This window comes from Pagrus major, chromosome 7 (assembly GCF_040436345.1).
Source record: "Pagrus major chromosome 7, Pma_NU_1.0".
Classification (NCBI taxonomy): domain Eukaryota; kingdom Metazoa; phylum Chordata; class Actinopteri; order Spariformes; family Sparidae; genus Pagrus; species Pagrus major.
In genome coordinates this window covers 7,958,718-7,976,135 of record NC_133221.1, presented here as the reverse complement: position 1 = coordinate 7,976,135, position 17,418 = coordinate 7,958,718, and the positions used below count along the sequence as shown (strand labels likewise).

Below are 17,418 nucleotides of genomic sequence, written 5' to 3'. Positions count from 1 at the left end.
ACATTTTTTTCCTCTACGTCTTTTCATAAAATAAACTGAAAATATTTGCCCAGAAGATGGATCGTCTGAATTCAGGTCAGGGCTTTTTTAATTCAAGCAAGAGAGACCAACCAAACTGTGGGCTACATGCAAATTCCAATAAAGAGAAAAACCACTTAAACTGCAGGCAGAAGCAGTAAGTATATTTGAGTCATGAACGTTTATGTGCAACTAATCCTTTGTTCTCTAAGGCAAGGCATGACCACAAAATCACAAGGGCATTATGTAAAATCTAAAAATCTTAGACGAGGAGATATCCAGCACACGGCAGTAACCAGAACGTAGTGAAGCAACGTTAGCATTGCTGTGGCTGTGCCTGCAGAGGTTGGGAGTTGTATTGTCACACGGAGCAGGACGTCTCAGATGGATGTTGTCCCGTTCATGCTGGCAGGCCTCCCTCCTCTGCCTGCACCCCGGCGTCGAAGCGAGTAGAGGGCCACAGCACAGCAACCTCTCAGCAGGGACCCGATGTGATAGGCCGGCATGACGTCTCGGGGCGCCCCTCTGCACAGCCACGCCATGGTGGGGACCACTGGCACCGCCAACGCCAACAGATCTACGAGGAAGTAGCGGCTCCAGTGGCAGAGCTGAGGGGAGTACCCGTCTTCACTTGTAACTTCAGTTTCATCCATATCGTCTTCTTCTATCTCCACTACTGTAGCTTCCTGCCTCACAGGAAGTGGAGCAGCAGGGAGGGGCTGGCAGGTGTGTGGCTCTGACGGGGTCTTTGTTACCTGCTCTGGTTTGTCAGGTGGTAGCGGCTCTAAACTGTATGAATGCTCAGGGAGGGACAGAGGAGGTAAGGATGGTGGAACCAGATGTGGCTCTGAGGGGGGGATGTCTGTTTTTAAAGAAATGACACTCAGCTCTTCGGCACAACTTTCCTCACACAGCCAGCTCATGGTCGGGCTGCAGGCCTGGGAGCGCACCTCCGGCTTCTTCTCCGCTGCAGGACTGGGAGTGGGGATGGGATCAGAAGCAGGGGCAGCTGCAGGTGCCGTTGTGACCGGGGCCTCCTCCTGAGGTAAGTGCAGGAACAGGTGATGATGAGGGAGGTAGGCGTGGGCACTGCACTTGCAGGTGCTACTGAGAGTGTGACAGGAGTGTGAGAATGGCAACACCGCCCCCCCGCTGCACAGCTTTTCATAGGTGGAGGAGCGCGGCACAGTTGGGGGGCCTCGGAGGTGGCCCTGCGGGGGCAGCGGCTCTGATAGGAGGGCCGCCTCCAGGAGCAGGTGGGTCTGTCCTGCTGGGCGAGACGCTCGGCCTGACTCAGGAGCATTTGAGCCACGCTCCAGCTGCAGAGCCTCGCTGCTCAGTCGGGTGTGGGTGGCGCTGCGACTCAAAGTGCTGGCTGGGGAGCAGCCACAGGAGCGAGACTTCCCCCCTGGCCGAGCTTGCAACCCTGAGTATGGCTTGTGATCGTGTGGGTCTTGTTCACGGACGTTCAGGTTGGACCTCACCGTCTCAACCACCTCCTGAAGGTGCTGGATCTCTTTGCGGGCCTCTTTCAGGGCTAACTGGGCCTCCACACGGTGACATTCCTCCTCTATCCAGTCCTCCTGCATCCTGTACAGCTGGGTCCTCAACTCATCTATCTCACAGTCTCTGATGACGTATAAAAGGTAAGTGAATATCAGATTTACTATCTCTTTTACAAGGTAGTTAAGCAAACAGGACATCTATAAAGATAAAACTTTGACATTTTAGGGTGTGACCACCAAAGGTAGCTGAAATAATTCTGCATTTAGCATAAACATCAGAGCTGAAGGGGAGAAAGGCTCACCTGTGTTGTAGTCTTTCCACATTGTCCCTCAGTCTGGCTCGCAGATGTCGTATACACACCTCCTTCTGTTGCAGAGGTGTGAGATACTGCTCCGGGGTTGGAGGCCTGATCCCATGGTTGTCACTGCAGGCTGTGTGCTTCGCCTGACGCCTGAATCAACACATAGATATGGAAAGGTAATTTAAGTGTGTCTCTTAAATATGTTATTTGAGCTCCGGAGGAGAGAGTCAGGTGCAGAGCCTGACCTTCTGGAGGAATAAACACCCCGAATCACATCAGATTCTGCTCTGATTCTGAGCCATTTACCGACAGGAGGAGAGCTCAGAGATCACTTGTAAAGTTTTGGGATTAAAAAGTGGATTTATCTTCACTTCTGCTTATCAACCTCACTCCAGCGATAAGATGAGGTGTTCTCCATTGTCGGGTGTTCTGTAATGTTGACTGCTGCCCGGAGCTGCAGGGGAAATGTACTTTACTTCATGAACGTAATGTTACAGAGAGGAGAGGGAAAAAGAAGAGAGTGAGAGTGCTGAATGTGCTGAGGGTTGACCTGAATGCAAACACACAGGTACACACCCTCTGCATGTCCTTGCTTGCTAGTTCATCACTAGTATACAATAAGACAGACTGTTTGAGGCAAATAAACACAAATAATCCCATCTATCTGACATGACTCAGGAAGAAATGTTCATGGACATGGAGGCAATGTTTTAAATTATTACCTAATCTTCTAAAGTCTTGTGGATTTCATTTGGAATAATCATAATAAAAAGTACACAACTCAACAAAATATATTATATAGTTTTTTGGTATTTTAGTGCAGAATTCTAACATATTATATCTTTAATCACATGTGATAAATAAAAGAAATCTGGTAGTTAAAGCAACATTATCTAGAAATCTGCATTTTGGTGCAATCTGGCGCCCCCCACAGTTTCTGAATGCAACACCACTGTCGTAAATACAAATCCCAGGTCTGTAGCAGTTTGTAGGTGCTAACTACAAACAAAACTCATTATCTCATCACATTGTTATGTCTTGAAAACTTAACGCTGTGATCCTGAAGTTACATAGTGCAGAGATAGGGGGGCGGAGTGGCTGAGACAGAGACACCACTCACCCTATTACAAGACACTGTACCATCAACATGATTTTGAAGATGTTATTTTAAGATTAAAAAGTTACATAATGTTGCTTTAATTGTGATAAAAACCTGCATCGAATTAACCAAACTTCTTTTGAGCATGGCCCTGCAGGGGATGAACAAAGCTACAGTATACAAAAGGAACTCTGCTGCAGTATATATAAAAAATAGTTTTAAAACTGCTGAAATCAAAGAAATATTCCACTTAATTAACAACGTATTGGGTTAACCAGTGCAGTCTTATGAAATCCCATTTAATAACCCGGCAAGAAACCCTTAGTGAAGCTTATAATGTCGTCTTTTGTTGGCATCGTGCATCAATCTTATTTTGAAGTCAGTAATCTATGGTTTATTGTATTTCACCAAAATAAAATAGTGGAAATCCCAATTTATGGGAGCGGATGAGAGAAGCAGAGAGCTGCTGGAGTCTCAGCTGATAAACACCCTGAGAGAGGTCAACAAGTCCATCACATCACACCTCCTGCACAGGCAAGTTCATACATTTTGTAAGTCATATCTCACCTGGGTGTACTGGGATGCGTCCTGGCTGTGGGGCTGCCGTCTGCCGTCCTAACCCGACCCGGGTAGGTGTGGGTACTGGATGTGTCACTGTGAGAGTATCGCCCACTTCCGCCACCAGTGCCCACTGAGCGCCTTGAAAGGAGAGATCAACATTACACACATTTATAAAACACAAGTATGTCGGCATCAGTCTGAAACTAAAGATGTGAGAAGGGGGCAAACAGTACCTGCGCTGACCTGAGGAGGGTTTTCGACTCGGAGTGAGAGACATTGATGTGCGAGGGACCTCCAACCTCTCCACTGCTGTCTCTAGAGAGGGACGCTAGGAGCCCTCACAGCTGGACTGTAATAGCCGTTACATAAACGCATTAGAGGCAGAAACCTGCAAATCAGCGATGCTAATCCACATCACAAATGTCCCGAAACAACTGGAGGAAAATTAATCCCAGCGAACAGGAGAGATGTTTTTCTTCCAACACACAGTCTGGTCATTATGTGCTCCTTCGCTGTAAGTCAGTGACAGTAGTCTAACCCTGGCCCTAATGTAAAAAAATCGTCTAGGCCTGTAGCAAAATAAAGCCTCCTTTCTGCGCTGACACAAAGGGGACACAGTGAGTTCACGGTCGGTGCAGCTGCCTCTCTCTCAGCTGTGTCCTCGCCGTCTGCAGAGCTGCAGATAAACATGATAAACCTTCACATTAACTGAGGAAAGACAAAGAAAATCTGACATTTGGAAACTGGCAGGAAAGATAGTTGGCATAGTCATTTCCTGCCTGCAATAAATTGACAATTTTTCATTACTGTTAACTGGGCTGAGGTGAATTCATGTAGATTTAGACTCATTGTTTTCTCCTATAGCCGGGTCCCGTAACTACAGGAGTCGAAGAGGCCTCGACATCTTGTGTCCTCCTTAAAAAGAGTCCCATGTCAGGATTTTAGAAATACTGAAGTCGTGAGTCTAAAGCAACCTGAGCATGAATTATTTAGATATTTTTTGTATTTTATTGACAATTAACTGTTGAATCGTATCATCAAGGTATCAGAACTCATTCCTCGACACTGACTATCGACCTTATCAAAAAGAGTTGGTATCAAACACTGGTCAGATTTCTAGGTTTATATTCTTTTGATCAGTTATTTCTTATCCCAGTTTTTTCTAATTTAGATTATATTTCATTTAAGGTAAATCTTTTGATGAAACTCTGATGCATTCAGAAGTTTGATACATTTTGTTGATTATAAATACGAGACAAAATGTGTTTATTTTCCCCTAAATTAGGTGCTCGATAGCCAACCCTAGTCCTTCACCTGTTTATATTTGTAAAAGCTGTCAAATTGAAGTTTACATTCTGGAAATATCCTGTAAAATACCGACTATGTGTACGTCTTTTAATATTAGATTGTTAATACCCTCGAATTCATAGGAAAAACCCCTGCAGATGACGTGACCTCAGTTGTCTCAGTGGTAGCTACCTTCTAGCTTGAAACCAGACACGTCCCGAGTCATTTTTTTGGTCGCACTTTATTACAGTACACTAATAAAACGCAATAAGTCGTCACTTGTATCAAATTAGGCAAAAAACTAGAGACAATACGTTATTTATTAGACAATAAAAAACACTCAAGAAAACAAACAACATGTAAAAAGCAAAATTTTGTCGAATTAGACAAAAACTAGAATTGAGACAAACACAAACCAAGTATAATGCCTAATTAGACCTAAAATATACCTTACTTAGACACTATTATACCAAATTATACTCTAATTATGAACCAAATAGGAAGTCCTAATACACTATTACACAATATTTTACAAGATCATGCAATTAGAAATGTACGGAGCCCTGGAGCGCGCGAGTTAAAAAACAAACACATCCATGTCACCTCCAGGGCTCCGTATGCAATTTAAGAAAATAACTAAATTTAATTAGGGTGTAACTGTCTTTGTTTACAGTCTAATAAAGACCATATTAATTAAGATTTTTGGCTAATTTGACAAAAAGTACAGCTCATTATGTCTTTTTTGTGTACTCTTAAATAAAGTGAGACCAACTTTTGTTGGTCAAGTCGAGTCGAGTCCCAAGTCAAGTCACTACAAGTCAAGATACGACAGTCCTACTGCAGTATTTGGTCATTTTTAAGTATAAGTGCCTTTCTAACAATTATATTATTGGTCAGTTTATCTAATCTGTTCAAAAAGCATGACAGTGAATTGAAATTGTACTATAATTACTCATATTCAGTGAAATAAACGTAATCAAAGAGAAAATAACATTATGAAAGCTTATTCATGTCTTAAATAATAGAAATACTGGCAGCCAAGGCATCAACACAGCCAAGGCATCATGTCAGGAGTCTTTAACTTCAGAGTCCAAGTCGAGATTCTTGTTGTTTATTTTCATGTCATGTCAAGTCATCGAAACAGTGACTGGAGTCAACATCTGTCTCAATATGAGCTGCTTCTGTCATCACCACAGCTAAAAGACAAGCTCTCTGCTCCCTCAGAGCAAAACATAAAACATGAGGACAAAATGTTCTCCTCTCCTCACAAAGTCCCTGACTCCACGCAGCTGAGTCCAACCTGAGGGATCCTGCTGATCCAGGGCCCAAAAATACACCTGCTGATGGATGAATCTCTGTCGTGGCTGCAGTCACAACACAACTACTACTCCGCTGCTCGTCACGAAAATGAAAAAAAAAGCAGCCTGAAAGACACATTTTAGTCCTATATTTAAATTCTAGGACAAGGAGACATCTCACCTCCCTCTCTTCTTCTGTCTGCGCAACAAGTGGCAGCCACGTTATTGGTGAGAAATACGCAATCATCTTACGTAAGTGTGAGTGTCAGTGTTTACTGTGGAGGCGAGCATCGCACAGTAGGAGGATGAAACTGTGCTGAAAGAGACGCTCGTCTGAATGTTTGAGGGCAGAGAGAGAAAACATCAGGAGGTGCGTTGATGCTGCGCTTCGTCCTTGAATCATCATCATCATCATCATCATCATCATCACATTTCCACATCTGTCGTGTTAGATAAGCAGGCAGGTCTGATTACAGCAGCAGACACGTAAAAAAAAGCCCCCCAAAAAGAAGTGTTATCTGCCAGCTGACTACAGAGGAGTCCTCACACAGGACGTCTAAACAGCCCAGCAGATACTTTCCATAACGCAAAAAGACGCATCCTGATGGAAACAGCTGACTAACACGTTCAAGTCTCCAGCTGTGCCCTACATACGGTTACTTAACAGGGATATTACCGAGTGTCTCACAATCTCACAACAAACCTTCCTGGCAAGCCACACAGACAGACACACACACACACACAACAGACTAACACAGCCCACATTGACAGTGTGAAACATCACCATCTCGGCCGGTGGAAGTTGTGCATCGTAGGAAAGCGTCGGTTCCCGCCGGACTTGATGGTGGTTGAAGAGTCCCTGGTGGCAACAGGAAGAAAAGATGCTGCTGCTGCTGCTGATGAGAGTCCATCCTGCAGCCATGAAGCCCGGAGATGAAATGAGGCGACTGCGTCTGCTGCATCGGTGCTTCTTAAAGAGACAGGAGGGGATGATAACGCTTCATCTGGCAGCCGCACATTAATGGTTTATCGACGGTGTTTAATAGGCCTGAGTAATACTGTCTGACAGGTGACTCTTAGTTTATAAACCCCTCCATCCTCCAGATCTGTCAGCAGGCAGGAGGAGGAGGAGGAGGAGGAGGAGGAGGAGGTGTGTGCAGCTGGACTGGTGCAACCATGTTCGGCCCCTCATGTGATGGATGATTGTGCAGGGTACCATCCTCTGACTAACGCAGGGCCTGGTGAGACACAAAGTTTGTGTCTTTAAAACAGAAATACATTTAGTCAGTGGTGCTGAAAAGTAGCAGCTTCCTCTGGAGCCACAAAAGACTTTATACTACTTTTTTGCACATATGCAGTAGCACTCCTCAAGACCTGTAAACACAAATTGGTGGAGTTATGGAGTTGTTATAGGCTAATAGATAAATAAATGCTGATTTGAGTCCATCAACACTGTATAATCTAACATCAGACACCCCATTTCTTGCTAAGGATTCAGCTTGGTGCTGTACAGAAGTGAGGTCTCGGTTTTCTGGATTTAAGCTGCAGGAAAAAAAAAACCCTGAATATAAAATCTGGACCACAATAAGAGCAGGTTAATAAATTAATTGAGCATCATATCCTAAACATTAGTAACAAAAAAATCATTCAGTCGTTTCTGTTTCATATACATGCCAGATATTTATTTTACCCATTATAACAGAACCATGTTAAACATGTTAATAACACATGTACTTTGAAGCAAGAATTTGAACGTGCATGAAATTTCAGTCCTGAAAGAAACAAGAACAACTACTTTGGGGATAATAAACAATAAAAAATACATTAATTCAAATGTTCTTGCACATCATTTAAAAGGTGCAAAAAACTCATTTACAGGATTAAGCAGTTGTAAAGGTTTATATACATCAGTAGCAACTTTATAATGGCCATCCAAATGTTTGGATTTTGGATTAATGTTTGTGAAAGTGAAATACACAGTATTTATGAACTATTTACAGTGTTATAAACATCAGTTGCAACATCACAATAATCATTTTTAATGATGCTTATTATAAAGTGTATAATAAGTATGTACAAGTTTTGAGACACACACACAGAAACATATAAATGTTTAGGACATATAATCAAAGTAGTCCAAGTTTTTACTATTTAGCCCAGAAACCTATTCAAGTGAACTCTGGGAAACTGACATCGCAACACAAACATACAAACTCAAGAAGAACCAGGACTGCAACGCATTATAACCTGTTTTCTGTCTCATTAATCACAGAACTTGGGTCCAGGTGTGACAAAGATGTCCTCATAGGGAGCACTCTGGTGCAGCTGAAGGACTTTTTGTTTCTTCAGGACCAGCAGGCAGAAGAAAGTAGCTGCAGCCTGCGAACGAGATCCTCCTTCACAGAGCGCCTCCAGGCTGAACCTGGTGTCACTGTTGCTCTGAACAGACACACACAGACGCACGTACACACAAATAACAGAGAATTTAATTTAGCAGCATCATCCCTAATCCTGCTCCGGCCTTCTCTTCTTTAAATCCCTCTCTACTGTGACTTTAGATTTGTATCTGCCAGTCAAATGTTGAATAGAGCAGGAACACCACTCCTGTGTCATGACCATGCAGGCTTTACAAGCACATCATATAACAGATACACGTAAGACGGGGTATGTAGCGTTACTGTGATTCTCATGCCTGAACATTTATTTTTAGGTCCGTACTTTTAGACTGCTCAGAAGCTCCTGTGCACGCCTGGTTATCCTCCTGTCCTCAAAATCCTGGCTGTTCAGCGTAGACTGCAAGATAGAAAAAGGATTTCAGTGGGTGATGCCGGGCACATCGCCAAGGCAGCATGGGAAATTAACACCCGCCATCTGGTAAACACTGACAGACTGAAGCTTGTCCACTGCATCAGCCATTTTTGCAGATAACCATCAAATATTAGTTTGCTTTCATTCCAAAGATAAGGCAACTGAAATGTGGACTCCAACAGAGAATAATTCCCCGCACTTTTGTATTTGTAACCGTATGTGTGTTTGTGTGTGAGTTCACAAGCACCTGAGTGTGAAGGGCGGTTGACTGAGTCTCCTGCTCCATGAACGATGGGTGGACAAACATGGAGGCTTCTGATGGGAGTTCTGGATGAGTGAACTCCGACCTGTTTTCATCCTGACAAACCGCACAGATTATACAGATAAAGATGAGAACGTAAACGGAGCATCATGAATAAAAGAAAAATATATATTTTTTTTTTTAAATGTAAACACCTTCACTTCACCTGGCATGTTCATGCTTACTTGTGTGATCTCGGAGTAACTCATCATTCGATCGTCATTCACGTGATCGAGGCTGGTCAGCTCAGTGTTGTGTGTTTGTTCAGGATCTATCGACGAATCCACGACACTGACATCTGTGGTGAGGGCGCTTATGTCCCTCTGAACTATATGAGACAATATGGGACAACACCAGTCATACATTAAAAATAGTGCGGTAGCTCAGTTGGCAGAGCGTGTGACCCATGTACAGAGGCTGTGTCTTAGCCGTAGCAGCCAAGGTTTCGAATCTGACCTTTGTTGCATGTCACCCCCCCTCCAGTTAGTCGTTGGCGACAGCTTCGCTAAATAAAGGGCTGCAGACAGACTCTGAGCGGGACTTGTTGCAGTTGAATAGTGATGTTTATTTTAGTATTAGCTGGCTTGCTAAGTTCTATGTCTTGTGTTGTTGCACATGCGTAATGGTTGGCTGTGTTAGCAAAGTTGTTGACTCCACAGAGGCTTACTGGTAGCCTGTTACAGCCAGGTGTTATCGTCTCTGGTTCAGGTTACGTTAACGGCCTGCTGTTGCTGTTCTGATTTGTGTGCAAACTTTAACTGTGTGTGAAGATGCATTTTAGCTTTAAGACCGAAGTTTTCAAGACATACCACTGTCAGGACGTGCCAAGTTTTGTTTGCAGTTAGGATGCAATGTTACATTTCATCTGACAAATTGTTACAGAAACCTGGGTTTTTGACTGCACTCAGAGACAGTGGGGAGCGCCAAATCACACAAAATACACATTTTTGACATAATGTTGCTATAAGAGAAATTATAGCTCTCTCACTGTTTGAATAGCAACTTCTTACCTTCCTGTCCATCCTGGCGCATCACCTCAACCTCCTCACACACTCCATAACGTTTCACCTCAAAAATACTCTTAGCAAAGAGCTGCAAAAGCAAAATGGGATTTAAAGGTCACAGCAGTAACTTCACTTTAATGTTCACTATTGATAGATTCATTGTTGTTATGATAAAGACCAAAATTGCTGGAATTTGTTTATCTTTTTACCTCCTTTATCTCTGCCGCTATTACAGTAGAACATGGCTGTGCAAAGAGCGTGTCTACACCTCCGCTCTCCTTCCACTGCATGAGCTGCACAGTTGGTGGGGACATGTCCAACGGGGTGATCAGATCAGAATAGTCAGAAAGCTGGGCTCTGATGAATTCATTTTTCAGCTCTTTTATGCGGTCCACAACCAACTTGCGTTTCCTGTTCCCCCTCTTCTTCTCCTCTGAGGTTGCTGTAAAGAAACAGTAGAACGTCATTAGAATTCTTGTTTTGCTGCATCGAGTATGAAGAATCTGCCGTTTGTTCGACACCGAACAGTTTTTGGTTTGGCTCTCTTTGCATAATAATGTTCAGAATTATGTCAGTGGTGGTTTCAGGGGGTTGATGCCAGCTCTTGCAGCAGCATCTCAGTTAATGTCTGCATAATATACAGTACATTTGTGAGTTAAAGGAACATAGTCTGAGAGTTGTTTGGTTGTGCCTACGAGTGATGGCCACAGGCTCAAGGGCAAAGGCAGTCTCCTCATTGGCAAGCAGGGTGGTTTCACTCAGTGCAGATGTCTCCATTTCCATTCTGTCAACATCTGGAAAAACATAAAGAGTCTGAATGCACGTCTCTCACACTGGTGCTGCTGTACCATCAAACAAAATCTTCATCTATCCAAACAACCCTAGCTGAAAAAACAAAGTACGGTAATAGCACTAATCATCATGATTATCACCTTGTTGATAATTTAGTGCAGAACTCTCTGGATTTTCCTTTTCTTCTCGGACGAAGTCAGGAGACTCAGCGTGATCATTGGAGTTTGTCAGAAAGTCTGCAGTGTCATTAAAAATTAAAAGATAATTAAAAAAGTATCAACACTGACATAATAAGGGCAAAGACATAGTATTAGTATTTGATATTTCAAAGACACGGCCCACGAACACTGGGTCCTTCAGAGGACATGAAGCCCAGGTTGAATTTGTGTGCTCTCTCCCCAAATGAGACAGTCCAGGCTTACAGAAACTAAACGCTAATGGTGCACTTGTGCAATCTCTTGTGAAATCAAATATTTCACAGATTATGACTAAGACATTGCTCTTAAACTGCAGACAAAGTGCAAACACTACTGGGAAACTGGGGCAAATTCCAAAACATTTCAGTGAAACGCATAATTGAAAACTGGAAATCATACCACACTAACTTTATTTTCCCTTAATACCCTCTGATTCATTTAATTCCCGAACAAGAACAAACAGTGGAAAAAGTCGTTTATCAGCATGTTATGACATGCTTGGTCTACAAAGGCTGACTTCAGAGGATCCAGACCTTGAATTGGGACATTGTATTGGGTGCACTCAAGGCATTTCCTCATGGTTTGAGATCGATCACTTTTTGACTTCAGGGTCATTCCATGCCAACTCACCAAAAATTCAGCACTTTACAGTTTGTATCATGGATTTTCTGGAGGAAAAAAACATATAAAAACTTCTAGTGAATTCATGGTCCCTGGCAAAATCCTAAAGCTGTATTCAGAATGGCCCACTGTGCAAAATGTAATCTTATTTGTATGTGTATTCCAAGGATCACCAGTTTAACTGGATTGGGTTGAAATGTGTCTTAAACATCCAAGAAACCTTCACAATGATTCACAACAAGCATTCATCTAAACAGTGGTTGCAGAATGTTTGCAGTTATCGAATTAATAAAAACAAATATTTTTTCATCCCAACGACAAATCGGTCAACTTCACTAGTTTCAACTTTGTTGCAACCAATTTTGATTCTGTGTATTATTATCATTAACTATTATCAGGGTTTCTTGGATATTCGGTACATATTTCAAACCAGAATACACATACAAAGAATTGCTAAAATGGTAAACTTAGCTCCTATATATTTTAAAAATCATAAATAGAAAAGTATTTGGAGTAGAGCTAGAGAAGGTTTTTACACAAATAGTTTTCAAGAAAATCCATGACATGAACCTGGAGGTCCTAGGTGAGTTAGTATGTAATGACCCATAAGTCTACTGTATATACAAATAATACAGTAGCATCTTTTAGCCAAAAATCCAACATAAAGAAAGCCCACTTGGTTTCTTTTGGTCAAACTGGTGGTGTCACGATGCTGGAATTTCTAAATTTGATACAATACAACATTTAATACCATGTTCAATACCACGGGGGAAAAGTGAGACAACACTGAGGGCATAAAACTTTCGATTTTTACAAAAGCATCAAAGTTGATTTACTTCTGGAGGAGGTGGGGCTATGTTGGTACTGCAACAGTAAATGTATTAACTCACTGTTGGAGAGGAGAGCGACAACAACACAGCTAGTACTGGAGTAGCAATACTGCGAAAAATCACTAGTAACACCGTTTCAAATATTCAGAATCAATATATATCAATATTTTGATATTTTTGACAACACAAATTTAAACTTCAGCAATGTGTGTCAAATAACACTATCTACTGTTGTAAAACACAAGAAGTGTTAGTTTTCAGTGCATGATGTTCTAAAATATGTCAAAAACTCATCAATTCATCAATACCGAGTATGTCCAACCCATTATCCTCATCGCCAAAAGCGTCTCCATTTTGGAAGCTCATTTCCAGCAGGCCAGTCTGGTGACTCTGGGACTCATCTCCTACCCAACAGAGCGCAGAAAAGGAGGGAACAAATTGCACAGTCAGTATGATATGTCAGCTCTGCACAGAAAAGCATGTCTTAAAGGGGAAGGTTGATGATTTCGCATATTTTTGTTACTGTCAACAAATACCATGGAAACAGACTAACAACCACAATGTACCCGTTTGTCTCTCGCTACATTCAGATTTCTCAGCCCGTCTGTGGAACTCAGCCCCGAGCACATTCATTTCTGCTTCAGATGTAAACCTTAAAAAACAGGTAACAAATATAGTTTCCTGTCTGCAACTGGTTTAAAAAAAACTGTACATATCTAAAAAAGCTGTGGACTCTTAAAAATGTTACTCAATCAGGTGTTCAAATGTGTAGGGGAGTATTTTGAACTGTGGGTTTGGAGCACTAGTGAGTATTTACTACAGCTGTACCTCATCATTGTACCGAGGAAACTTCCGCTGTCACACCAGCTGAAGTTTAATGTGTGGTTAATGTATCTGTTTATAATTGTTTTGGACCACAATGGAGCTTTATGGCAAGGAGAAATAAGCTGTGTTAAGATTTAGCTGTGTTTACACAAAACACTTTTAATTAGAATCAATTTATTGTTGGTTTTTGACTCATCACGGGATTTGTTGACAATAAGAAAAGTACAGAATATTGCCAGAATTATCTTATGATCTTATTAAAGCAGTAATTCAATAATTCACATCAAATCAGGAAGTACCATAACTTGAAAACAAACTGGCTCTTACCAAAATCTACCAGGTTTATAAAGCCACTTCCCAAATCCTCTTTCAGAGTGATTTCTTCTGATCGACACTGGTTCAGTAAAAAGTGGTCCGCGACATCTATGTTACTGGTGATCCAGTATGAAGACAACATGGTACAGACACAGACAGAATACTTGGTGATACAAATTTAAACTCAGCTCTAAAACTTATGACATCAGTAATGTTTATAATCCAGTCATGAAATCTTAACAGGTGTCTGTGAGTGTATTAAAAGCTGCTCTGTACCTCAGGTCTGGCAGCGGGGCATCAAAGGCAGTGAAATCTTCGATCAAGGTAATTGCTTTTACTGTGGCCTCGAGCACCTCCACAGGCATATCTGTCTGACCTGGTGTGTTGACAAAGAGACCCAGGGCAAAAACACAAATATATACTGCATTTACAACTGTTTTACAATGACAGTAAAGACTTGAATCTAGAAGAAGTATAAACACAACCCAATGACTGAACTGAAGAGATACTTCTTTGGGAAAGGTAAAAAAGGAGACAGATAGAAAAATCACAGGCAGTGTGCCATTACTTTCAGATACTAAAAGGTTGTATCTAGTAGACATCTGACATCTCCTTGTTAGGTGTGTCTTAATTTAGATTTTTTAGCTGCAGAAATGTGTTCCTACTTTCTGTCTGAGTCCTGTAGAAATGTTTAGTCTTGTGGTACTGTACATGAGACATCGTCACGCATGTAACATTCTTGCACTGAGCACCTTCCTTCCCACAATAAGTTTAATAAAGTCTTTGTCACCCTCTGGTGGTGTATTGACCAGTATTTACATTTACACAGTTGATAGTTGGCTAAATTTAATGGAGTATAATGCAACAGTCCCGCAATGAATACTCACTCAGTCAGTTTAAATTTTAAAAAAGCCTGTGTTAAACTGCGGTCAGCTTTTTCTGTTATAGGTGTTGGCCTCTAAGAGCTGTTACAGAAACTAAACAAAAAAGCCATTCTGGTTAAAATCACACAATTCACATGGTCTTTTTTCCCTTCAATGCATCTAGGTGGCCATAGATGTCATTCCCTGTCCTTGGTTAGAAATGAATAATATGGTGGGGCAGCTAATTCCTGTAATGGGTGTGTGAGTTTCTGTCCATACCGTTGTATTTACTTTATTCATATGATTTTATCTTGTCTGTTCACACTCTTTTAATGCATTTTATCTTATGAGTGAGTTGTTCCCTTGTTTATTTTTGGGTGAGCACTAATGTCATTCACTTTATGTTGCTACGGTAATGAAGCACTGAATCTTGAATCATGTCAGCCAGTCCATTTTAACACCACAGCCCTTTCAAACTACAACTTTAATACTTATTGACAAAACAAACAGGATGTGTTACCTGGTCTGAATGCAACTTTAATTTTAACCAGGGCATCATTGCAGTCTGCAAGGAGATACTTTGCTTTTCTCGAGTAGATCCTGACCACACCAACGAGCAGATGACCAAAGGTCCGCAAACTGATTTTCATCTACAAAGACAAATACATCTCAGACAGCTGTCATTACTTGCAAATAATCACATTATACGGTGTTAAGAGTCTTACCTTTGGGGAAATTATGTCCTCGATAGTTGTTTCCAGGTTGCATTCAAATATATGGGCCTTTGTGAGTTTTCTCTCCAAGTGCGCTGCAAGCCAGATTCTGGCGAGAGGTCCCCGCTTGGACGTGAAGAGTTGAGTGTAGAACATGTCGGAGAACCGGAGCTAGCTGTCAAATGTGACAAACACAGCAACTATTTTTAAAGGCAATGTTAATTTGTACCGGCTGGTATTAGGCAACTTAGCAGAATGGGTCGCTGGCTGTTTAGTCGGTGCAACGCGATTAACTGAACTGATCTTAGCAAACGTTTAAGGTCAAAGTCGGCTAAGCTAGCTGCGTTCGCTAGGAGTTAGCTAAACATAGCGTTAGCGACACGGCGACGGCAGGCTGGTTTTTCATACGTAGCTAGCTAAACATCATGGCGGCATGTCAAGTAACACAGTTCATATAAAATTGCTAATTTAATCCATAATACTCTCGTTCCGAGCTGCCTCCACATCAGCAGGACACCCTACCTTCACTCTGAAAGTGTACTTTAAGCGCCGCGTTTGACGTTTGGAGCGTGCGAATCAGCGCGAGCGGTAACCATGGCGGTAACCAAGGTCCGACTTCCGCCCAAAAAAAAAAAAAATAGAAAAAAAGAAAACTGTTGGTTTGAAAGACAATATTTGTAAACATTAATAAATATGTCAGTTGACAACATTAATCTACTATTCCTAGTCTATTTATAAATGTATGTTTAGTTAATAAATGTGTCCGCTGTCTCATGACGTCATCTGGTGTTTGTATCCGACGGTTCGCCAGTGGTGCGTTTCATTGCAAGTCGGAATTCGGGATTTCACCTGTAGTGCCGAGAAGAGACTGCTTGCCGAAAAACGAACGCTTTTATTGTTGTTGTTGTTGTTGTTGTTGTTGTTGTTATCGTTGTTGCAATGTGATTTTACACCGCTTTGATCTATAAATAAAGTCATAATTCAATATCCCTGTTTCAGTGATTTTATAACGAGGATTAGGAAATCAATGCAGAAAAGAATGCAGGAGTGTTTCCACGTCACGTTAGATAGCAATCATATAACACATACTGAGAAATTAGTAAGTGCTATCAGAGGTGGGTAATAACGATTTACATTTACTTCATTACATTTACTTAAGTAACTCTTTGGATAACTTGTACTTTTAAGAGCATAATTATGAATACAATAATGCAGTATATATAGAACTGTAGGCTAACTGTAACGGATTGCCTTTACAATCTGCATAACATTCTCTGTGTTTGCCAGGTGCATGTACAGTGAATTTGGTCAATATCACTCCTTGCAATAAGGACTTACAGGGTGCAGTCACTTTTCGGCAGGCCCTGCCGAAAAGTGACTGCACCCTGTAACTCTGGATTGGGAGGGGTTACATTCTCTGTCTTTTCAGCATTAATAGTAGAGGAAACCAGGTGCATGTACAGTGAATTTGGTCAACGTCACTCCTTGCAATCCAGAGTTACAGGGTGCAGTCACTTTCCGGCAGGGCCTGCCGAAAAGTGACTGCAGGGCCTGCCGAAAAGTGACTGCACCCTGTAACTCTGGATTGGGAGGGGTTACATTCTCTGTCTTTTCAGCATTAATAGTAGAGGAAACCAGGTGCATGTACAGTGAATTTGGTCAATATCACTCCTTGCAATCCAGAGTTACAGGGTGCAGTCACTTTTCGGCAGGGCCTGCCGAAAGTAACAACAACAACAATAAAAGTGGCAAAATAAAGCATCTACCCTCATCAATTGTTGACAACTAGCCTACATTATGGAAACATCAGGTTACTTTTTCTATATGCGCCGTTCTTTTTCCGTAGCCTCTTCACTTGGGCTACAGGACTGCACAGTGAAAAAAACATTTCTCTCGGTGCTGCGTCTGCCAGCTGACCCGTAGTAGACCTGCGCCCACTTCCTCTGAACTGATGCGCGTTCCCATCGGGGGCAGTCGTTTTTCGGCAAGCAGTCTCTTCTCGGCACTACACCTGATCACTATCCCAACCTCCAATCTTAAACGCGTTCCAGTGTATTTGCTCAGAAATGACATGACAAG

General features: G+C 41.9%; 2 protein-coding genes across 3 annotated transcripts; both read right to left on the bottom strand.

Annotated features, from left to right (window-relative positions):
• Window positions 1-398: 398 nt before the first annotated feature.
• Window positions 399-3,762, bottom strand: snpha (syntaphilin a). Its single transcript, XM_073469451.1, has 4 exons — window positions 3,719-3,762; window positions 3,492-3,623; window positions 1,826-1,975; window positions 399-1,647 (listed from the first exon to the last, which is right to left on the bottom strand). Exons 1-4 carry the CDS (start codon window positions 3,760-3,762, stop codon window positions 399-401), a joined length of 1,575 nt encoding a protein of 524 aa, XP_073325552.1.
• A 4,299-nt stretch (window positions 3,763-8,061) lies between these two features.
• Window positions 8,062-15,919, bottom strand: rad21l1 (RAD21 cohesin complex component like 1). Of its 2 annotated transcripts, XM_073470892.1 has the most exons (14): window positions 15,862-15,919; window positions 15,352-15,514; window positions 15,147-15,276; window positions 14,040-14,139; window positions 13,776-13,879; window positions 12,932-13,027; window positions 11,116-11,211; window positions 10,879-10,977; window positions 10,393-10,625; window positions 10,190-10,271; window positions 9,365-9,507; window positions 9,126-9,236; window positions 8,789-8,863; window positions 8,062-8,509 (listed from the first exon to the last, which is right to left on the bottom strand). In XM_073470892.1, the coding sequence occupies exons 2-14, from the start codon at window positions 15,493-15,495 to the stop codon at window positions 8,333-8,335; spliced, it is 1,590 nt and encodes a 529-aa protein (XP_073326993.1). In that variant the 5' UTR covers window positions 15,496-15,514; window positions 15,862-15,919; the 3' UTR covers window positions 8,062-8,332. The 2 variants fall into 2 exon arrangements, with proteins under 2 accessions (XP_073326993.1, XP_073326994.1); XM_073470893.1 differs by lacking the exon at window positions 15,862-15,919 and having other exon boundaries at window positions 15,352-15,827.
• Between the last annotated feature and the right edge of the window lie 1,499 nt (window positions 15,920-17,418).